The sequence below is a fragment of the Schistocerca piceifrons genome, chromosome 3 (genome assembly GCF_021461385.2).
Source record: "Schistocerca piceifrons isolate TAMUIC-IGC-003096 chromosome 3, iqSchPice1.1, whole genome shotgun sequence".
NCBI classification, from domain to species: domain Eukaryota; kingdom Metazoa; phylum Arthropoda; class Insecta; order Orthoptera; family Acrididae; genus Schistocerca; species Schistocerca piceifrons.
The window spans coordinates 717176526-717198697 of record NC_060140.1 but is presented as its reverse complement, the minus strand read 5'-3'; the positions used below and the strand labels follow the sequence as shown (position 1 = coordinate 717198697).

Below are 22172 nucleotides of genomic sequence, written 5' to 3'. Positions count from 1 at the left end.
GAAGGCTACATGTGTGAATGGGCATGCCAGGGAGAAGGGTGAGATGGATAGAGGAGATGGATAGAGGAGATGGAGAGAGGGAGGTGGGCAGGAGGGGATGGATAGGGAGAGGGGGGTAGGATGGGATATATAGTGAACAAGAGAGCAGGAGGGGATGTAACGACAGATAGTGAGGAAGAGGAGGAGAGGGACAGAGGGAGGGGGATAGCTGAGATGGACAGAAGGAGAGCAGGGAAGAGGACATGGGCTGAAAGGTGGGAGGAGGGGATGGAGGGAAAGGGAGGTGAGGAGGTAATGTGCAGTGAGGGCGGAGGAGGAACATTAGTTGTGACATACATGTACACAGGTGAAGCCTTGGGGAAAAGTATTGTTATACATTTAAAGCTGAGCATATGTATGTGTCTGTAAGAACTCTTCTCAGGCCCTTGGACCGGAGTGGGCCACATGTGATAAACCAACTCCTTGCCTCGAGAGGACCGACACAGGTGGGTTTGTAATACTCTAACTCTTAGTATTTACAGAGATACAGACATACATGTTTTTAAGCCCATGCCATGTAGTCTGCACTGCACAATGAGTGTGTTGTGTGGGAATAGTTTCAATCTGCTTTGCAGGGCAGCCCAAAAATCGAGATGAAGAAATGGTTTTCTGACCTCTGGCATGTAGGCTGCCAGCACAACTGGTGCATTGCATTGGAGTAATGCTGGACTTGCTGTTGCGGTCTGATTTGCATGCCGGCCTACATATCGTGGAAATAAAAGGGCTTCCAAGCCCGTGGCATATAGTCTGTGCCACACAAGAGTCATGTCGTGGGAGGAGTAAAAGTCTCTTTTGCTGGGACTCCACTTGCAGAGATGCATGCCTGGGAGAAGGATAAGATGGATAGAGGAAGAGATGGAGAGAGAGATGGGACACAAGGAGATGGGGAGGGAGAGACTGGGCAGAATGGGGTATATAGGGTGAGGGGGTCAGGAGGGGATGCTAATACAGAGAGAAAGGAGGAGGAGAAGATGGACAGAGGGGGGGGGGGGGTTGATGGACAAAATGGACAGAAAGAAGGGAAGAGGAGGCTGAGAGGTGGGAGGAGGAGATGCTCAGATAGGGAGGTAAGGAGGTGACGGGTAGAGAGGAGGTAGGAGGAGATAGAACAAGTGATGTGTGCATTATGTGTGACATAAGCCCTGGGGAAAAGGCCTGATATGTATATGCGTAATGTATGTCTGTTTGTGTAGGTGTGTTGCGGAAATAGTACTGAGCTGCTTTATTGACCTATTTTGCAGGGGCTACACATGCAGATTTGACAGAGCTGGAAGAAGTTTGAGATATATATGGAGGAGGGTATGGATAGAGAGAGAGTAGTCAGGAGGGGCAGGAGAGGACTGATGGGGAGAGAGGGAGAGGAGGAGATGGACAGAGAGAGGTGGGGAGGAGGAGGTGGATAGGGAGAGGGGACATAAGAGATGGACAGGAAGAGAGGGACAGGAGGAGATGGATAGAGAGAGGAGGAGGAGGAGAGGAGAATAACCACAGAGATGTGGAGGAGGTGGTGGACACACAGGTGGAGAAAGAGATGTATGCAATTATGTGTCAAATGCAGATGAAGTTTTGTGGAAAAGGCAGCAGGGGATGTACAGAGAGAGGAGACAGGAGGGGATATGTAGGGAGAGGGGGACAGGAGGGAATAGAGAGAGAGGGGGGCCAGGAGAGATGGTTTGGGAGAGGGGGAGGATGAGACAGTTAAAGAGTGGGGAGGACAAATTAGAAAGAGGGAGAGTGGAGGAAGATGAGATAGGCAGAGTGAGGAAGATTGACAGAGAGAGGGTCGAGGAGTTGGTCGGTCAGAGAGAGGGGGAGGAAGGAGATAGACAGAAAAGTGGTTAGAGGGGGAGGTGTAGGAGGCAGTTTGGATGTGCAGAGGGGAAGTGGGCAGGTGGGAAGGGAAGAGGGGCAAGGAGGAGATGGGAAGAGAGAGCGGAGAAGATGGATAGAGGGAGAGAAAGATATGAACAGAGGGAGCTGGAAGGATCAGAGATAGGGAGCAGAGGAGATGAAAAAAGTGAGGGGAAGGAGGAGATGGAGAGACAGAGACTGGAGAGGTGGAGATGGACAGATAGAGATGGAAGGATGAGTGGGACAGAGATGGCAGAAGGAAGAGGTGGGCACAAAGAGGGGGAGGAGGAGATCTGTACAATATATGTGTTGAACACATATACAAACAAATCCATGGGGAATATAAAGCAGAATGTCCAGTATCTTCACGTAAACTCCTCAATCAATTTCATCCAAATTGGGCACATGAACAGTAACTTCACAAGTTCCAGCACTCCACTAGAAGCAGAAATATGGGCAAAAAAGTGTTTTTTCTTAGCCCCTGCTGTATAGGATGCTGAGCACAACAGGCAGCTTATGTACAAATAGTATCAGCCTGCCTTACCTGCTTTGCAGGGAGTCTACCCATCAGAGGCGAAAAATGGCTTTCAAGCCAAAGATGTGTAGGCTGCCCTGCATGACAGGCACATTGTGGGAATAGTATAAGTTTGCTTAATTGACCTGTTTTGCATGGGCTACACATGCAGATGGGCACAGGTGGGGTAAGTCTGCAAAGGATATAGGGGATGCACAGAGAGGGACAGCAGTTGGAATGAAGAGAGAGGGGGGGGGGGGGAGGGGATAGCCAGAGAGAGGACGCAGGAGAGCGATAAAGGGTGCAGAGAAAATGGATAGAGAGAGATGGGGAGGAAGAGATTGATAGGAAGAGATGACAGGAGACAGGGGCAGAGAGAGAGGAGGAGAAATGAAGGAGAGGCGGGGAGGGGTAGAAGAGGAGATGGGCAGAGGGGGGGAGGAGGAGGTGGATCAACAGAAGGTGGGAGGAGGTATGTGCAATATACGTGTTAAACATGTATATTGGCATAGCCATGAGGAAAAGGCTAAAGAGAGTATATATATATATATATAATAGAGGGAAACATTCCACGTAGGAAAAAAATATATCTAAAAACAAAGATGATGTGACTTACCAAATGAAAGTGCTGGCAGGTCGACAGACACACAAACAAACACAAACATACACACAAAATTCAAGCTTTCACAACAAACTGTTGCCTCATCAGGAAAGAGGGAAGGAGAGGGAAAGACGGAAGGATGTGGGTTTTAAGGGAGAGGGTAAGAAGTCATTCCAATCCCAGGAGCGGAAAGACTTACCTTAGGGGGAAAAAAGGATGGGTATACACTCGCACACACACACATATCCATCCACACATATACAGACACAAGCAGACATATTTAAAGACAAAGTGTTTGGGCAGAGATGTCAGTCGAGGCAGAGGTGCAGAGGCAAAGATGTTGTTGGATGACAGGTGAGGTATGAGTGGCGGCAACTTGAAATTAGCGGAGATTGAGGCCTGGTGGATAACGGGAAGAGAGGATATATTGAAGAGCAAGTTCCCATCTCCAGAGATCGGATAGGTTGGTGTTAGTGGGAAGTATCCAGATAACCCGGACGGTGTAACACTGTGCCAAGATGTGCTGGCCGTGCACCAAGGCATGTTTAGCCACAGAGTGATCCTCATTACCAACAAACACTGTCTGCCTGTGTCCATTCATGCGAATGGACAGTTTTTTGCTGGTCATTCCCACATAGAATGTGTCACAGTGTAGGCAGGTCAGTTGGTAAATCACATGGGTGCTTTCACACGTGGCTCTGCCTTTGATCGTGTACACCTTCCGGGTTACAGGACTGGAGTAGGTGGTGGTGGGAGGGTGCATGGGACAGGTTTTACACTGGGGGCGGTTACAAGGGTAGGAGCCAGAGGGTAGGGAAGGTGGTTTGGGGATTTCATAGGGATGAACTAAGAGGTTACGAAGGTTAGGGGGACGGCGGAAAGACACTCTTGGAGGAGTGGGGAGGATTTCATGAAGGATGGATCTCATTTCAGGGCAGGATTTGAGGAAGTCGTATCCCTGCTGGAGAGCCACATTCAGAATCTGATCCAGTCCCGGAAAGTATCCTGTCACAAGTGGGGCACTTTTGTGGTTCTTCTGTGGGAGGTTCTGGGTTTGAGAGGATGAGGAAGTGGCTCTGGTTATTTGCTTCTGTACCAGGTCGGGAGGGTAGTTGCGGGATGCGAAAGCTGTTGTCAGGTTGTTGGTGTAATGGTTCAGGGATTCCGGACTGGAGCAGATTCGTTTGCCATGAAGACCTAGGCTGTAGGGAAGGGGACCGTTTGATGTGGAATGGGTGGCAGCTGTCGTAATGGAGGTACTGTTGCTTGTTGGTGGGTTTGATGTGGACGGACGTGTGAAGCTGGCCATTGGACAGGTGGAGGTCAACATCAAGGAAAGTGGCATGGGATTTTGAGTAGGACCAGGTGAATCTGATGGAACCAAAGGAGTTGAGGTTGGAGAGGAAATTCTGGAGTTCTTCTTCACTGTGAGTCCAGATCATGAAGATGTCATCAATAAATCTGTACCAAACTTTGGGTTGGCAGGACTGGGTAACCAAGAAAGCTTCCTCTAAGCGACCCATGAATAGATTGGCGTATGAAGGGGCCATCCTGGTACCCATGGCTGTTCCCTTTAATTGTTGGTATGTCTGGCCTTCAAAAGTGAAGAAGTTGTGGGTCAGGATGAAGCTGGCTAAGGTAATGAGGAAAGAGGTTTTAGGTAGGGTGGCAGGTGATCGGTGTGAAAGGAAGTGCTCCATCGCAGCGAGGCCCTGGACATGCGGGATATTTGTGTATAAGGAAGTGGCATCAATGGTTACAAGGATGGTTTCTGGGGGTAACGGATTGGGTAAGGATTCCAGGCGTTCGAGAAAGTGGTTGGTGTCTCCCTTAAAACCCACATCCTTCCGTCTTTCCCTCTCCTTCCCTCTTTCCTGATGAGGCAACAGTTTGTTGCGAAAGCTTGAATTTTGTGTGTATGTTTGTGTTTGTTTGTGTGTCTGTCGACCTGCCAGCACTTTCATTTGTGTGTGTGTGTCTATATATATATATATATATATATATATATATATATATGTGTGTGTGTGTGTGTGTGTGTGTGTGTGAGTGTGCGTGTGTGTGTCCAAGAAAAAATAGATCGAATGAACATGGGTCCGGAAATGCATACTGTCTGACATAAACACGTGTTTATAGGAGGCAATTAATGTGGCTTCCATTCATGACAATGCACCCTCTGCTCTCCGACCTAAGGAATAACACACCACTTGAAGTATACCCAGTTGTTGTTGTACCTACTGGCACGCATTGAAGATGTGGTGACCCTGTAGTGTCCACACATTATTGATTGGCGTGGGGTGGACCAATTCCTTCAAGTGTCACCAAAACCAAAAGTTTAGGGAGTTGAGGTCTGGGGAATGAGTAGGCCAAGGTATGGAACACCCCTTCCCAATCCAATGATCCTGAAATACCTGCATCAGATGTTTGCGCACATTGTGATGAAAGTGTTCAGGTGTGCCGTCATGCATGAATCACATTTGTATTCTTTACTGCAATGGCACAGCGTCCAGCAAAATAGACAATACATCAATGAGAAGTCTAGATAATGCATGTCATTTAACCTTTGTGATAGTCGGTATGGCCCTACTAATCTATTGCCAAGTACACTTGCCCATATGTTGATTGAGAATTGGTGTTGATTCCCTCTTTCCTGAATTGCTTGGGGATTTACATCTGCCCATACATGCTAGTTATGGGAATTCACAAACCATCTTTTGGAATCCTGCCTTATTCGAAAATAAAGTCTTGGATATGAACAGTAGATTGGCAGAACCACCATCTGCCATGATGCTCCTGTGCCCGTGTGGCATGAACACGCAGTAGATGACATGGGTACAGCAATTGTTCATGAAGTACCCACTCCCCCCTCCCCCCCCCCCCCCCCCCCCCTCCTCCAGATAAGAGAGTGAGACACACCTTCTGATGCTGCTAATTGTCACACACTGCCCCCAGGGGTTTCTTCCATGAAGGTAGCACACACTCTTCCATGTCAGGTGTGCGGACTGACTGTATGGGCCTTCCACTGTCAGTCATCTGAGGTGCGAGGGTTCTTGTGACCCTCAGATGCCAGAAAAGTCTGCCAAACAGCTTATCAGAGCACAGTCTGCACTGTGGATATTTTTCAGTGTAGAGAGCATTGGCTTGCAGGCTATGCCCATATCATATTTGCAGTTTCACTTGTTCCATTGCTTCCATTGCTAACAAGTGGTGGAAAAGAGAAAATGTAAATGTACGACACCATTTGTACATACAGACAGCACAATAACAATAAACACAGAAGTGAATCTGCATTTGGAAGAAGGTAAAACACCATGATATACATTGGATTGATGATACTGTACAATAAGGTACACAAACACGACGAAAACTTATGTAGCCAACAACACGACTTGAACCAAGCAACTGACTGCAGACCACCTAATGGTTAGTAGAGTACTGTGAGTAAGACATCATAATACCCTGCTGACACATTTGATGGAGCACAAATGCAACAACTGCACTAATATCCGCAACCAAGTGTTGCACAGCTTCTCCTATAAACACGTGTTTATCTCGGAAAGTATACGTTTCTGGATTCTTATATATTGGACTTACTTTTCATGCTTTGATGAGTACTACCACCTCTCAAAGTATCTGACACTTTTTTTTATCACCCTGTATATACCCACTGCATCCTTGCAGTTATTCTTTTCAGTGATCCATTCCCAAAGAGCCTAACTGCAGGTAACATCTCTAAGCCTTGCAGTTAGCTTTAAAACATTGATTACCTGTACCAATCCTGATCTTGCCTTCCTGTGAATAGTACCAGCAGTAAGACTGATTTGGTCATCTTAAAACTCTTGTTCCTACTGCTAGCTCACACTGTATGCCTTCTACTGTTAGTATACTTCTGTGTTTCTTGGGTTACATGAACGCTTTTGCCAAGGATGTGAATGTTTTTGTCCACAGTCTTGAAACCATTTGCGCTATTGGAGATAGCTGCTCTAGATCTGTCAGACTTGCAGAATCTCCTGGATTGTTTCACTGCACTGCTGTAGTCTGCAGCATGTCAAATTGCTAACTCTTCGTATGCTACTGAATCAGCTCCAACTTCAAGAGAATGTGTATCAGTAGTGACAGTCACTGCATTTGCAAAAGCCACCTAATGGTGTGTGGCAGAGAGTACTTCTGGTACCAGTAACTGATCCCCCTTACCTGTTCTCTGTGTGAATAATATGTGGGAAGAATGACTGTCAGTAAGCCTCTGTATTAGCAGTGATTTCTCAGATTTTCTTGTTGTGGTCATTTCATGAGATGTATGTTGAAAGAAGTACTGTGTTGTCCCAGTCTTACTGGAAAGTGCTGCCTCAAAATTTCAATAGTAAAACCCTCCATGATGTACAAAGCCTCTCTTGTAGTGTGTGTGGAGTTTGTTGAGCATCTCTGTAAAGATGTTACAACATCCCACACGAAATGAACCCTGATATTTTTCACACTGATTACCAATGTGATGAATGTGCAGGGAAGTATCAGTGTAAGATATGTAGAGATTTTCTTCGTAGGTGAGAGTATTAAAATCCTAGTGGCTACCTGTTGAATCATTCACAACAAAATACAAGAGTTTGAAATGTTCCTAAACAGCATTGGAGCTAACATATAATGCTGGGTACAGAAATCTGGTTAAAACCTGAAATTGTGAGCAGTAAGATTCTTCAGGAAAATTTAAACATGTTTCTAAAGGATAGGTGAATGGGATATGGAAGTAGTGTATTTGTCTCAATAGTCAAGAAACTCAAATCCACCAAGATAGAAATTGAAGTTCCATCTGTGATCATTTGGATAAGGCTCAGTATTAGGGATGGGTATAAACTTATAACAGAATCATTGTATCGGCCTCAAGAGACATCCCCAGATGTAAATGGAAACTTATCAAAAAAAAATCTCAGTTTGCTAGTTCATAAGTTCCCCACTCATACTATAACCTAATTAACTGTCTAACAGTCAGTTGTGGTGATTACAGTTTTTTAGTGGTGGATGTGACAAGACATCCTGTAAAACATCACTAAATGCCTTCTCTGAAAACTATCTAGAACAGGGAGTTTGGAATGGCACACATAATGGAAATATATTGGATTTAATGGCAATAAATAGATCTGACCTCTTTAGAAAGTCTACATTGAAATTTGTGTCAGTGACCATGAGGCAATTGTAGCAACACTGATTACCAGAGTGCAGAGGGCAACTAAAACAAGTAGAAAGATTTATATGTGCAGTAAACTAGATAAAAGAAACCAGTAGTGTCATCTTAATGATGAACTTTTAACATTTTCTCAGGATATGAGTATGTGGAGGATCTATGTCTCCAGTTTAACAGCAAAGGTGACTGTGCACTGGACTTATATGTACCTAGTAAAACAGTTCATGATGGGAATGACTCTTCATGGTATACTTGTCAAATACATGTGGACACTTGTTACACTAGGGACAGGCTCTTCAGTGTGGTAGACAGCTGACAGCTCCAACTGTTGAGCCTTTTTGCACAAATAGCTCACTTAACAACTGCAAATAAGCACTTACTTAATAAAAGTGTAAAAGACTTCACTATACAAACACAGGATCAGAAGATTTTTTGTTTGTGTACTCACATAAGAGATTCCCAGAAGAATGCTTCAGCTGCCATACAGTATGACTAAGACTCAGTTTTGCTTCTAGTAGTATAGAACAGGGTGCAGAGATTTACGTAGATTCTTTTCATATAAGCCCGTGCAGGACATAATGGCTGATGCGCAGTGACCAGTTTTTGTCCAACTATCTTTATAAAATGATTTTACAGAAACTACTCAGTAAAAAAGTTCTTTTTTGCTTTACTAATAGCTTTATATGTCAGATTTATGATGGCACACCCATCATTTCATTAATGGTCACAGTTATTGTGATGTTTATGTGCAAATAAGATCTTTATGTGGAAATTCAAAAAAGTTTGTAATGGAAAATAGATGTTGCTGTGACTTTTCGTTTGGTGCATATTACATAATATGCTGCAGTGTATGAAATTTAGCCAACATATTGAATTTTTCTTTAGAATTGGTTGGAGAGAAAACTGATCTGACATATCTCACTCATTTGCCATTGTGCTGTGCCAGCAATAAAGCCAGTTGAAATATCCACAAAATTCCTCATATTTCATAAACAGTTTGAGATACTGAAACAAGATTTTGGCAAATAATAGCATGCAAATAGGAGAGTATTTTGCGATATGGTTATAGTGCAAAACTTAATTATCTGCTCTGTTATTCCACTAACTACAGACATTTTTGATAAAAGAACGCAATTTTTAAGGGCCGTCAATAGCCGTTGAAACAAGAAATGCTATGGATCCAGAATGAAATTTTCACTCTGCAGCACAGTGTGTGCTGATAGGAAACTTCCTGGCAGATTAAAACTGTGTGCCAGACCAAGATTCGAACTCGGGACCTTTGCTTTTTGTGGGCAAGTGCTCTTCTGTCCGAACTACCCAAGCATGACTCACGACCTGTCCTCACATCTTTACTTCTGTCAGTACCTTGTGAAGGTAGGAAGAAAACATAACTGTAAGTAAATGAAATGTATTTGCATTTGCAAAATGGACAACCATCGGCTGTGTAATGGAATAATGACAATGAAAATTTGTGTTGGACCAATACCCATAAACAGTTGCTGCCTTTTCACGAGTGGTCACCTTACCATTAGGCTATCCAAGCATGACTCATGACCAGACCCAAACTTCCAAATGTCATCAACTATGTGCCTACAACCTGCACTCACTCATCATTTATGTACATTCCTGTACAGGGGAGAAATTTTAATTTAAGGTCTCTTGCTCGGTTTGGCACATGAATATGATATTGTTGTACCTGTGTTGTTCAGAAGTACATTGCAAAGTTTTTTCGTACTTGCATGCATGTCCAAAGGAACAGACACTGCGGCAACTGTAGCCATTATGAAATATACAAAATGTATTTGCAATTGTAAATATGGACTACCATCAGATGTGCAGTGGAATGATGATGGTGAAAATGTGCTGGACTGCGACTTGAACCCACATTTCACACTTATTGCAAGCGTTTCCATTACCATTAGGTTATGCGTGCATGACTCATGGCCACACCCTAACTTCTGTATGTCGTCAACCATGTGTGTCCAGTCTGTTCCTTTCTGTATATCCTATGGAACCCTGCAGTATACTTCTAAACAACACAGGCACTGCAATATTGTATATAACTGTATGTACCTCACAAGCCTTCACTGCTTCTGAAAAATATGAGAGGAAGGGAAGATAATTTTATTTTTAGGTAATACTGCTCCACAGACTATCAGACAACTGACACATTAATTCCATGTGACACATGATCATTATTTTACATTGTCAGTATGTAGTAAGTGATGATATCTGCCACACTACACACTTGACCCCTGTTTGGTTCTATGAGATTTCCTTCTAGCAGCGTGTAGTTGGACTTGTTTTTCCTTGGCTGTTCCTTTGTTTATTCAACTATTTCTTTTTTGTTGCTCTAGAAAGAAACTGTAGTCCTCACATGTCTATATTGTTTAAATTATTGGTCACATTGTGTGAAGGTTCTCTCCTTCTTTAAATTGTCTGAAGCATTAGGTGACTGTTTTGGAAACGTCTTTCATTCGTACATAACTAGAAACAATGTTCCCACTACCCAAATTTTATGATTTTCATTTACTGATTTTTCACTTCCCACTTCCCATTACGATAACACAGGATCAAAAACTAAATCAAATTGATTGAAAACTACTTACGAAGTCACTGCTTTGGCAACTTAAATAATCTTTTAAGAATCAGAATAGTGCTTACTTCTTTGTTACGACTTACAATAAACTTACACAATTTCATAACAGAAATGATTTTACTAAATGATCTGTGTTAAAATTTACTTGAAGTTTTAAGTTGTTAGAATTAGAATAACAATATTTATTAACATTATCCTTTTTTTATGAAATCACAAATCTTTTCACATTTTTTTAAGTCTCTTAATTTAGATTCTTTCTTACTTGCTTTGGGCTTTAGAAGTTACCCGTTAAATGAGAATAATAATTAGTATTACCATTCTTCAAATAATTGTAACTTTTTCAAAAGTAATGTCTTTTTATTACAAGTAGATGCGTTATGTAACTTCAATAGTTCAGTGTTTTATGTTTCCCTTTTATTGATTCAGCAGCTTATTTATTCCATTTATAGAATAATGAATGTAAATACAAGAAAGTTATAGAAAAGTGAAAATGACTGAATAGCTCTAGTGTAATACTATGAAGGAACTGAAAGACTAGCTATAAAAAATGAAATGTACAAGTGTATTGTGATGCGTAGTAATTAGGTGTATCATATTCTTCAGTTAGCAAATCTTGGTCTGTTACATTAGATAGGGGCCCTTGCTTTTCTTGTTATCTGTTAATGATCTTTTAGGCAGCATTAATAATAATTTCAGAATTTTCACAGATGATCCAGTTATCTATCATGAAGTACTGTATTACAAAAGCTAAACAAATATTCACACAGGTCTTATCGCTTTCAAAATGACGCAAATACTGGCAAATTACTTTAAATGTTCAGAAATATAAAAATGCGCACTACATGAAACAACCTAGTATAGTATGACTGAAATATGAATGTGTCACAGTTGAAATTTGTCAACTCATAGAGAGATTAGATTTACTTTCATTGCAATTGATCCATAGTGAAGAAGTCCTCCAGGTTGTAGAACATGTCAGAAAACCAATAATACATGACAAATATTTACAACTAAAACAAATAAGCTAATATACATTCCACAAAACAAATAAGCTAATATACATTCCACAGGTCCCAAGTGGAATGATCATCATGTTTCTTTCTTCTTCTTCTTTTTCACCCCCCCCCCCTTTTTTTTTAAGTGAACACTTTTATAACACACATTTACTAGATTGCATTAATGCACTGAATTTAAAATTTAAAAAAAATGTTTTCTTATTTATAAGGTAGTAAATATGTAATATAACTACCACAATACTTATTTACAATTAACACACTGAAATAGTGCAGAAGTTAGATTGATTGTAATATATACATAACCCACAAAATCAGTTGGTTCTACTGAGAAATTCATCAATGGAGTAGAAGGAGTTGGCCACCAATAAATCCTTTAGCCTTCTCTTAAACTGAATTTCATTGGATCTTAAGCTTTTTATGGCTACTGGCAAGTGTACAAGAGTAAGTTTTAGATTAGATTAGGTTAGATTAGTTTTTCGTTCCATAGATCCTTGCTGAGGAGATCCTCGTGGATGTGGGAAATGTCAACTTTTTTTTTTAATTTTTAAAAATTTTTTTTTTAGCTGAAATAACAATACTAATAGTATGAATATACAGGGTGATTCAAAAAGAATACCACAACTTTAGGAATTTAAAACTCTGCAACGACAAAAGGCAGAGCTAAGCACTATCTGTCGGTGAATTAAGGGAGCTATAAAGTTTCATTTAGTTGTACATTTGTTCGCTTGAGGCGCTGTTGACTAGGCGTCAGCGTCAGTTGATGCTAAGATGGCGACCGCTCAACAGAAAGCTTTTTGTGTTATTGAGTACGGCAGAAGTGAATCGACGACAGTTGTTCAGCGTGCATTTCGAATGAAGTATGGTGTTAAACCTCCTGATAGGTGGTGTATTAAACATTGGTATAAACAGTTTACAGAGAATGGGTGTTTGTGCAAAGGGAAAAGTTCTGGACGGCCAAGAACGAGTGATGAAAATGTAGCACGCATCCAGCAAGCATTTGTTCGCAGCCCAGGAAAATCGACTCACAGAGCTAGCAGAGAGCTGCAAATTCCACAATCAACTGTATGGAGAGTCCTACGAAAAAGGTTGGTTATGAAACTTATCGTCTGAAATTGGTTCAAGCACTGTCTGCAGCTGATAAGATTAAAAGAATCGATTTCTGTGATTTTATCCTTGCTCAAATGGAAACAGATGAATCTTTCGTTTCAAAGATTGTGTTTAGTGATGAAGCAACTTTCCACACTAACGGGAAAGTCAACCGTCACAATGTCTGTATATGGGGCACTGAGAATCCGCGGGAAACAACTCAGTATGAACGTGACTCGCCTAAGGTGAACGTTTTCTGTGCCATTTCAGCCAATAAAGTTTTTGGTCCCTTTTTCTTCGAAGGTGCTACTGTAACTGGACTACAGTATCTGGAGATGTTAGAGAATTGGCTGTTCCCTCAGCTCGAACAAGAAGCACAACAATTCATATTTCAGCAGGATAAAGCGCCACCACATTGGCACTTATCTGTCCGTAACTACCTGAACGTCAACTACCCGAGGCGATGGATCGGCCGCCAGGCAGCCCGTGACAGAGCACTTCATCACTGGCCTCCAAGAAGCCCTGATTTTTTCTCATGGGGGTATGTTAAGGATATGGTGTTTCGGCCACCTCTCCCAGCCACCATTGATGATTTGAAACGAGAAATAACAGCAGCTGTTACGCCTGATATGCTACAGAGAGTGTGGAACGAGTTGGAGTATCAGGTTGATATTGCTCGAGTGTCTGGAGGGGGCCATATTGAACATCTCTGAACTTGTTTTTGAGTGAAAAAAAAAACCTTTTTAAATACTCTTTGTAATGATGTATAACAGGAGGTTATATTATGTTTCTTTCATTAAATACACATTTTTAAAGTTGTGGCATTCTTTTTGAATCATCCTGTATACAATCCATCATTTGTTTCTATTAAAAAAATCGTCTATGGAGTAGAAGGAGTTGGCCACTAGTAAGTCTTTCAGGCTCCTTTTAAATTGATCTTTATTTGTAACTAAATTTTTTATGTTTGCTGGCAAATTATTGAAGATGAGTGTTCCTGAGTAGTGGACCCCTTTTTGAATTAAAGTAAGTGCTTTTAAGTCTTTGTGCAGATAATTTTTGTTCCTGCTATTGTATGTATGAACTGAGCTGTTTGTTGGAAAAAGAGATATATTATTTAGGACAAATTTCATTAAGGAGTAAATATACTGAGAGGCAGCGATTAGTATACCCAGTTCTTTGAAGAGGTTTCTACATGACGTCTGTGAATTTACTCCACAAATAATACGTATTACACGCTTTTTGACTCTGAAAACTTTTGTTTGACTTGAAGAGTTACCCCAAAATATTATACCATATGACATTATGGAATGAAAGTAGGCAAAGTATGCAAGCTTTTTCATTTTTATGTCGTCTATGTCTGCTAACACTCGAATTGCAAATACAGATTTGTTAAGGCGTTCCTGCAGTTCTGTGATGTGACTTTAAATCCTTGTGAAGATTATTCTTATTTCTAGTATTGATTCCATGAACTCAGCTGTTGGTTTGAAAAAGTCATATATTTTTAATGACAAATTTCATTAAGGTTCAAATGGTTCAAATAGCTCCGAGCACTATGGGACATAACATCTGAGGTCGTCAGTCCCCTAGAACTTAGAACTACTTAAACCTAACTAACCTAAGGACATCACACACATCCATGCCTGAGGCAGGATTTGAACCTGCGACCATCGCGGTCACGCGGTTCCAGACTGAAGCGCCTAGAACCGCTTGGCCAAATTTCATTAAGGAAGAAATATATTGGGAAGCAGTAGATAGTATCTGTAGTTCCATAAACAGGCTTCTGCAGGACGTTCTTGAGTTCTCACCACATATAACTCTTATTGCATGTTTTTGTGCCCGCAAAACTTTAGCTTGGCTTGATGAATTACCCCAAGAAATAATCCTATAAAACATTATGGAGTGAAAGTAAGTGTAGTATGCCAGATTTTTCATTTTTATATCCCCTATGTCTGACAGAATTTGCTTGCAAATAGAGATTTGTTTAGACGCGTCAGCAGTTCTGTGGTGTGCTCCTCCCAGTTGAGTTTATTATCAAGCTGTAATCCCAAGAACTTAACACTGTCCACTTCTTCTATCTGCTTGTCATCATACGTTAGGCATATACTTGTGGGACACCCCACACAAGTTCTGAACTGCATGTAGTGTGTTTATTCAAAGATTAGTTATGTCCACAAATATTTTATTAGCTGCTTTCTAAAACTACACTTGATTTGCTATTTATTGCAATGTTTGTATCATTGGCAAACAAAACAAACTTAGCATCTGGTAATGTTGCTGATGAAAGGTCATTGACACAGACAAGAAAAGTAAGGGCCCTAAGATGGAACCTTGTGGGACCCCATATGTAATTAGTTCGCAGTTGTATGATGCCTGATAGCTTAATATATGCCTAATAACTTAATACATGTCTCTTTCCTAAAACACCCTTTGTTTCCTGCCAGAGATATAAAATTTGAACCATTTTGCAGTGTTTCCTGTTACTCCACAATATTTTAATTTACTTAAAAGGATATTGTGATTTATACAGTCAGATGCCTGTGACAGATCACAAAATATAGCAGTTGCCTGCAATTTTTTGTCTAATGAATTAAGTACATTTTCACTGTAAGTGTAGATAGCCTTCTCAATATCAGAACCCATTAGAAATCTGAACTGCGACTTTGACAGTACGTTATTTGTGATAAGATGGTTATAAAGCCGATTGTACATTATCTTTTCTAAAATTTTTGAGAATGGCAGCATCTACAGAGCCTGACAACCCCATCTTTTCAGTAACAGATGTAAAAAGTTCTGCAACACTATACACATCTGTCACCGATGTATCATTTACTCTTAATGCTATTTGCTGTTCTTCATGTGTTGTTCTACTGGTCTCCTCCTTCACTATATCTCACATTGCCTTTATTTTGTTATCTGACATGACTATCTTTACCTTGTAATATATTTGCTTTGATGTCCGTATTACAGTCTTTAATATTTTGCTCTATTTCTGGTAATGTGCTATAGCATCAACATCAGAACTGTTTCGGATAGACAGATACAGTTTTCTTTTTGTTTTACAAGATACCTCTATTCCTTGAGTAATCCTTGGCTTCTTTGTAGACTTTGCTCTAACCTTGGTTTCGTTTTTGGGGAAAACAGTGTTCAAATAAGAGAAGCACTTTATTAGCAAAAGTGTTACATTTTTCATTCATGCCATGAGCACTATAAACATCACTCCAGTGAATGTCTCTGATGAGTGTCCTAAAATAATCAATTTATGTCTTATTGATTACCCTCTTGAGTTCAGATTTAACAAATTTAACTTTGAGTTCAGATTTAACTGTAGAGTATTTACATTTAACTGAAGAAACTGCATGTCAGGATCTAAGGGGCCATTGACTATTGGTTTTGTAATATAATTTTGTTCATTGGACTTTTCTATACAGATATTATCAATGGCTGTTTGTGAGCAATTGGCTACCCTAGTTGGAAACTTTACAGTGGTAGTTAAGTTGAATGTTAGTGTTACTAACTCAAATAAGTTCTTATTGGGAGGGTGTTTATGGAAATCTACATTGAAGTCATCAGCAATCACTATTTCTCTGTTTTTGGTTGTTAAATGGGCCAGTACAGCTTCAAGGCAGTTTATGATCAGATTAATGTTACTTGCAGGTGTTCGATATACACTTAATATTATGAAGGATTTTTTATGAAATTCTACTTCTGTTGCACATGCTTTCATATGCTGTTCTAGGCAAAATTTATGAATGTGTATGTTCTTACATTTATGACAGTTCCTGTTGAATGTGGCAACTCCTCCTTTCTCCATTTCTGCTCTACAAAAGTGAAATGCTAACCTAAATCTACATCTACATCGACATACATACTCCACAATCCACCATACGGTGCGTGGCGGAGGGTACCCCATATCACAACTAGCATCTTCTCTCCCTGTTCCACTCCCAAACAGAACAAGGAAAAACGACTGGCTATACACCTCTGCACAAGCCCTAATCTCTCCTATCTTATCTTTGTGGTCTTTCCGCAAAATGTTAGTTGGCGGCAGTAAAATTGTACTGCAGTCAGCCTCAAATGCTGGTTCTCTAAATTTCCTCAGTAGCAATTCACGAAAAGAACGCCTCCTTTCCTCTAGAGACTCCCACCCGAGTTCCTGAAGCATTTCCGTAACACTTGCGTGATGATCAAATGTACCAGTAACAAATCTAGCAGCCTGCCTCTGAATTGCTTCTATGTCCTCCCTCAGTCTGACCAGATATGGATCCCAAACGCTCAAGCAGTACTCAAGAATATGTCGTATTAGCATTTTATAAGCGGTCTCCTTTACAGATGAACCACATCTTCCCAAAATTCTACCAATGAACCGAAGACGACTATCCGCCTTCCCCACAACTGCCATTACATGCTTGTCCCACTTCGTATCGTTCTGCAATGTTACCCCCAAATATTTAATTGATGTGACTGTGTCAAGCGCTACACTACTAATGGAGTGTTCAAACATTACAGGATTCTTTTTCCTATTCATCTGCATTAATTTACATTTATCTATATTTAGAGTTAGCTGCCATTCTTTACACCAATCACAAATCCTGTCCAAGTCATCTTGTATCCTCCTACTATCACTCAACGATGACACCTTCCCGTACACCACAGCATCATTAGCAAACAGCTGCACATTGCTATCTACCCTATCTAAAAGATCATTTATGTAGATAGAAAACAACAGCGAATCTACCACACTTACCTGGGGTACTCCAGATGATACCTCCACCTCCGATGAACACTCACCTGTAACACTTAAAAGTTCTATACCAGTGGTCATATGATGTTCAGAGAGGGGGGTGTAACAATATGTTGGGACATGTAATGAATCAATTACCATAGACTAAGTTGTTGGTAAAGAATATTCCAGACTGGTTCATTGGTAGAATACCCGGGAAATGCAACCAGTCTACAAAGGAGGTTGTTTACAAAACACTTGTTTGACTCATCTTCGAATATTTCTCATGCCTATTGAGGCCTGCACCAAATAGGACTAGCAGGTATACTGAGCATCTACAGAGAAGGACAGCACAAATGATCTCAGTTTTGTTTCACTCATGTTAGAGTGTCACAGAAATAAGAAATAACTGAACTGGCAGACAGCTGCAGATAGATGCAATCTCTTCCAAGAAAGCATATCGTATATACTCAAGTTTTTGTGCCCTAAAGCCATAACAAATAACGTATATAATCGAATAATCTGCGCATATTTTTTCCCGAATTTTATGACAAAAAACTGGGTTGCGCGGATTATTCGTAACATTGTTGGTACTGCTCCGCCTCCAACAATACATCCCTTATACTATTGCATTGTTGGGGCCTCCATCTGTGATGCATCAGTAGCACATTAGGAGTGAGGTATTAATGTCTTCAAACTTGTTAATTATGGCTACAAGTTCTCGTTATCTCTTGTACACTGCTAAAGAAAACGTGAAAATTATTGAAGAAGCCGAGAATATTGGAAACCATGCAGCAGGAAGAAAGTATGACAAGTATGACATGAGTGAGAGTTGTATTCCTGACTGGTGAAAAAATAAAATGCAGCTTCAAGAAACTAATAGTAACCACTGGGCATTTCGCGGCCAAAAAGCAGAGCATCCGGACCTCGAGAAAAGGCTATGTGATTATATAGATGAGAAACAACAATATGGATGCGCGGTGATGAGTGAAATGTGCCAACTTAAAGCACTGTCTTTAGCCAAAGAACTAGGCATTACCAGTTTCAAAGCTAGCTAGGGCTAGAATGAGATTTTCACTCTGCAGCGGAGTGTGCGCTGATATGAAACTTCCTGGCAGATTAAAACCGTGTGCCCGACCGAGACTCGAACTCGGGACCTTTGCCTTTCGCGGGCAAGTGCTCTACCATCTGAGCTACCGAAGCACGACTCACACCTGGTACTCACAGCTTTACTTCTGCCAGTATCTCGTCTCCTACCTTCCAAACTTTACAGAAGCTCTCCTGCAAACCTTGCAGAACTAGCACTCCTGAAAGAAAGGATACAGCGGAGACATGGCTTAGCCACAGCCTGGGAGATGTTTCCAGAATGAGATTTTCACTCTGCAGCAGAGTGTGTGCTGATGTGAAACTTCCTGGCAGATTAAAACTGTGTGCCCGACTGAGACTCGAACTCGGGACCTTTGCCTTTCGCGGGCAAGTGCTCTACCATCTGAGCTACGGAAGCATGACTCACGCCCGGTACTCACAGCTTTACTTCTGCCAGTATCTTGTCTCCTACCTTCCAAACTTTACAGAAGCTCTCCTGCAGACCTTGCAGAACTAGCACTCCTGAAATAAAGGATACAGTGGAGACATGGCTTAGCCACAGCCTGGGGGTTGTTTCCAGGATGAGCTTTTCACTCTGCAGCGGAGTGTGCGCTGATATGAAACTTCCTGGCAGATTAAAATTATGTGCCCGACCGAGACTCGAACTCGGGACCTTTGCCTTTCGCGGGCAACTGCTCTACCATCTGAGCTACCGCTGTATCCTATCCATGGGAATTATGTCACCCATTATTTAGAAACCTGCACCAGGCAGCAGTGTGCTCCCAGTGCATTTGAAAATCATCATGTTCAGCATATACACAGCAAAGAAGAACTACTGAAGGATGGCCACATCCATGAAACAAAAATTAAGATAATTTTATGCTCCCTACTCATTGTCTAAAATTGTAGGCTCGGACCCATTCCTCTCCAGAAAATGTGGATTAAAATATATCTGGAACGAAAAGAGAATTCTAAATAAGAAGTTTCTGCATGATATTGGACTTCAGAGGAGTTCATAATTGGTGAAATTTATCATTAATCTTATTAAGTAGACAATACAGTATTACATTAATGTTAAAATACTGCTACCACTCATCAGCTGCAGCTTCATACAAATGATTTGTCTCCTGTGTGCCAAAAATATGATTATGGAATTTTCTTTGAAGAAAATTTAATAGCTAAGATCCCTCTCAATGCTATTTATTCCTACTGAGTGGCTTCAGCAGTTAAGACCGTCATTTTCTGATCTTTAAAAAACTTGTTTTGTACATCCTGTTTGATTATGACTGTATCACACATGCGATGTTGACATTATAGTGGATGGTATGTAGCACAGTTCCCCCAGGTTTAGTAAAAGTAAAAACAGTATGTCATAAATAAAAACAAAATAGTTAAAAAACATCTTGTCTATCTGGGGATGTCTACACATGCAACATAGCACTGATGCTTGTGTGATGTTGAATTGCGTAACGGTAGACATCTGACACTTGTTTTTCTTTACATGATGAGCTAAATACATCATGAATGCACATTGTTTGAAGTACACAGTTCAACTTAATTGAACTATTTACATCAAAGACTGTGTATCCACAATGAGTTTTAAGCTGTCATGTAACTGTAAACAAGTGCACACATGTGCACTAATATAAGAAGAAGTTGTTTATGAAACAAACATTTTTTCTTAATATAATGGAATTGCATAAATAAAAAATCTAACCACCAAGTGGCAGCAGGACAACACACATATAAAAAAAGGTTTTACTTATGCAAACTTCTGGAACCAGTGCCTCCATCAACCAGGAGAAGAGATGAAGGGGAAGGAAGAGAAAATACTACTATCCCTTCACCTTCCCTGCCTCCTCCAGATTGCTGCTTCCATCACATGTGATAGTTACATTCTGGCCCAAACTGCTGGACTTGATGGTCATGTGTGCATGGGGTGTGTTTGCCTGTGTGTATGAATAGTGTGTGTTTCTCTGTTTCTCTTTTGCTGATGAAGTTTGTGGCTGAAAGCTTTGTTTAAGTGTCTTTTAGGGAAATGCATTGATTAAATTTGAACTCAAAAGTTCCTGTTTTGTACTTTACTAAAATCTTTCCCATTAGCAATTAGAAAATCTGTTACTACTACAGGAAAGCTAACATCATTCTATTGACATTGCCTCACGCTAACAGTGCCAAATTTTATTATGTTTTGGTAAGAAATATTTGTGATTCCCACACTGTTCCTCCAACAATAGTTCAGTCTCGGTTTGTGAGGGTAGTTTTTTCAAAGAAATAAATACCAAATGCTGTATTATGGTTTCTAGCTTGAATCAAGGGTGCCAATAGAAGAAAAGGGCAAAAAAGATTAGTCACAAACTGCCTGTACCTCATAGTTTGTAGGCTGTTGGTTTTAGAAATCAAGGAAATGAGCATTTCAGTTTCAGAAGTTAAAATGATGGTTCATTTTATTGTTTTGAAATACATGTTGTGATATAAAGTAAGTCATTCCAAATGAAATTACATTTTAGTCATACTGAATAAATTCTGTTTTTAAAAAAATATAGGAAGTTACCTCAGCAGCTTTCTACAGAACACTCTGAAATCAAATCAAGTGGAGATCAACACTGATAATAGGACTCTGAGACCAGTTGCGAAGTTGAAGGAACCACGTGATCTGTTTGCCTTGCCTAAAGAATTAGACTGTCCACAGCAAGCTGCTCGCTGGCCAACCGAATGTCAGGTAAAATATGAGGAAAACCACAAAATTCCTATAGCGTTCATTCTTTAACTTATATATTTAGAAATTGGTTAATCTGCAACAAACTCACAAACAACAAGATTAAGTATGTACATTTTTTGAACAATTCCTGTGTACCATTAGTTTGGTTGTTTTAATGATTCATGAGTTTCATCTTTTGATTTTGTTTTTGTATGAAAATAGTTTATTGAACTATTTAAAATAGTTTTTTTACAACATTTGACCTCCCATGTAATATTTTTCATTTGCTTAAATGGAATGCAGTTGAACAGTTGTAATTTGTTTTTACCATTCTTCACAAAATGGTAAAAATGTTGTATTCTATGACTATACTATCAAGAGTCATGGTTGGAATCAGCCAACTCACAAATACCTGGATGTAACACTTTGGAGGGATATGAAATACAATGATCACATAGATTCAATTTTGGGCAAAGCAGGTGGTAGAGTTTGGTTTATTGGTAGAATACTGAGGAAGTGCAATCAGTCTACAAATCACTCATGCAACCCATCCTAGAATATTGCTCAAGTGTGTGGGACCCATACCTGATAGGACTATCAGGGGATGTTGAACATGTACAGAGAAGGGCAACATGAACAGTTACAGGTTTGTTTAGTCTGTGGGAGAGTGTCACAGAAATACTAAAGGAACTGAACTGGCAGACTCTTGAAGATAGATGTAGACTATCCTGAGAATGTTTGTTAACAAAGTTTCAAGAACTAGCTTTAAATTGTTACTCTAGGGGT

General features: G+C 40.5%; 1 protein-coding gene across 1 annotated transcript in view; it reads left to right on the top strand.

Annotated features, from left to right (window-relative positions):
• Positions 1-22172, top strand: part of LOC124788990 (cytosolic carboxypeptidase Nna1) — a 580471-nt gene that overhangs the window by 31169 nt on the left and 527130 nt on the right. Inside the window, exon 2 of the mRNA XM_047256278.1 lies at positions 21232-21407. Coding sequence (XP_047112234.1) covers positions 21232-21407 — 176 coding nt within the window. The remainder of the gene's footprint in view (positions 1-21231; positions 21408-22172) is intronic.